General features: G+C 54.9%; 1 protein-coding gene across 1 annotated transcript in view; it reads left to right on the top strand.

Annotated features, from left to right (window-relative positions):
* CATSPER3 (cation channel sperm associated 3) overlaps positions 1-1,811 on the top strand; it is a 47,389-nt gene that overhangs the window by 41,983 nt on the left and 3,595 nt on the right. The window contains exons 4-5 of the mRNA XM_030888878.1: positions 1,000-1,182; positions 1,505-1,645. Coding sequence (XP_030744738.1) covers positions 1,000-1,182; positions 1,505-1,645 — 324 coding nt within the window. The remainder of the gene's footprint in view (positions 1-999; positions 1,183-1,504; positions 1,646-1,811) is intronic.

Genomic DNA, 1,811 nt, shown 5'->3' with positions numbered 1-1,811 from the left:
GATTTTTTGAATTGGGCTATCTTTGAGGGTGTTAGGTGGTATCTCATTGTTGTTTTAATTTGCATTTCTCTTATGGCTAAAGATCGTGAACATCGTGACTCAATGTCAGTGGTGTGTTTATTTATTTATGGTTGGATCTACTTTCCGCTTTATTTTGAAAATGGATTCCGTGGGTGATACAAACAATGAATGGGCGTGGCCACTAGCCCAAAGTGGGAAGTTCCAGTCTACCCACAGGTGTCTCAGAAGAAAGGTCTGGTGATAGACTTCCAGAGAACCAGACCTAGAAAGCCGCCTGGGAGCACAGTTCTACGCAGACACACACGAGGGCACGAGGCATCGGAAGCAATTCAGTGGCAGCTCTTCTTTTGTTTTTGTTTTAACCTTGCTATTATTTCTGTAGACGATGTCTAGATAGGTCAGCTTGTCTTGGGCACCCACTAAGTGTAGGACTCCAGGGCATGCAGGATGAGGAGCCGTGGGCTGCTGCGCAACACTCCGCGGTGTAGTAGGGAGATAAGACTGATTTCCATTTCTTGGAGGGAAAACTGAGGCCATGAGATGGGGACCTGCCTACGAAGGTGGGGTTCAGAAAGAATGCAGACCCCCTCCCTCCCCACACTGGACCCTTATCATGCTCACTTCCAGGGAGGCTTCCCTCACTCCCCTGGAGCCTCCAGCTCCTCTCCAGCCTAGAACCCGGGGCAGGAGTCTGGGAAATGACCACAGAGGGGGGCTGTTAGTGGTCCTAAGGAGGTGGCTCCCTGGACCTGAGGCAGCACACACCAGCTGCCCGTGGCTGGCAGTTGAACGCCGGGCACCAGGAAACCCCTGTGTGATCGACCCAATCCTTCACCTGGCACATTTCTGACTCACTCTCATTCACTCACTTAGGCAATGTTTGTCGAGGCTTTACCATGTGCCGTGCACTGCGTGGGGCAAGGGCCGGGGGCGGCCGGGGCGGTTCCCTGACCGAGCCCCGGTGTTCCTATCTTGCAGACACTCATCACGTCTGTGGGGCAGACAGCCAAAATCGTGGCCTCAGTGATCATCCTCCTCTTCCTCCTGATGTTCATCTTCGCCATCCTGGGCTTCTACCTATTTGGAACTTCAGAGCTGGGGGACCTGGATAACTGGGGGAACCTGGCCGTGGCCTTCTTTACTCTCTTCAGCTTGGCCACGGTACTGTGTGTGGGAGCCGTGGTGGGTCAGGCAGGGGCCTGGAGAAGGCGGGGATGCTCAGGTGGTGTGGGTTTGGGGACTTGCTGAGCCTCTGGTGGGTCTTCCCCATGGCAGATGTTCAGTTGAGCCAGAAGAAGCTAGGACAGGGCTCCCACAGTTAACGTGCGGTCAGTGGATGGAGGGGATTTCAAGGAGAAGCAGCCTCATCCGCAGTGCGGGTGAGCAGGAAGCCCCCCTAGGTCCAGGGCTTCCTGGGGTAGGCAGAATGAGTCCCGCCCCACTGGGTCTTGGCATTCAGCATACCCTGTCCTGGCCTGAGCAGGTGGATGGCTGGACAGACCTGCAGCAGGAGTTAGATGAGCGGAATTTTGTGTTCAGTCGGATCTTCACCGTTACCTTCATTGTGCTAGCCTCCTTCATCTTCCTCAGCATGTTGGTGGGCGTGATGATCATCCACACTGAGGTGAGCCTGTGCCCATAAGGCGGGCGGTTAGGTGATGTGCATCAGACAAGGTCATGGGCTGAGTCTCCAGAGAGGACCTCGGGCAGTGTTTCCCTTTGGAGGTGGAGGTGGAGAGGAGATGGAGGTAGAGAGGAGGTAGAGGTGGAGGTGGACATGGTGGTGGAGA

Source organism: Echinops telfairi, unplaced genomic scaffold (assembly GCF_000313985.2).
Source record: "Echinops telfairi isolate 266 unplaced genomic scaffold, ASM31398v2 ScPeMD7_7469;HRSCAF=8507_1, whole genome shotgun sequence".
In the NCBI taxonomy this organism is placed as follows: domain Eukaryota; kingdom Metazoa; phylum Chordata; class Mammalia; order Afrosoricida; family Tenrecidae; genus Echinops; species Echinops telfairi.
This window is presented reverse-complemented; position numbering and strand designations above follow the sequence as displayed.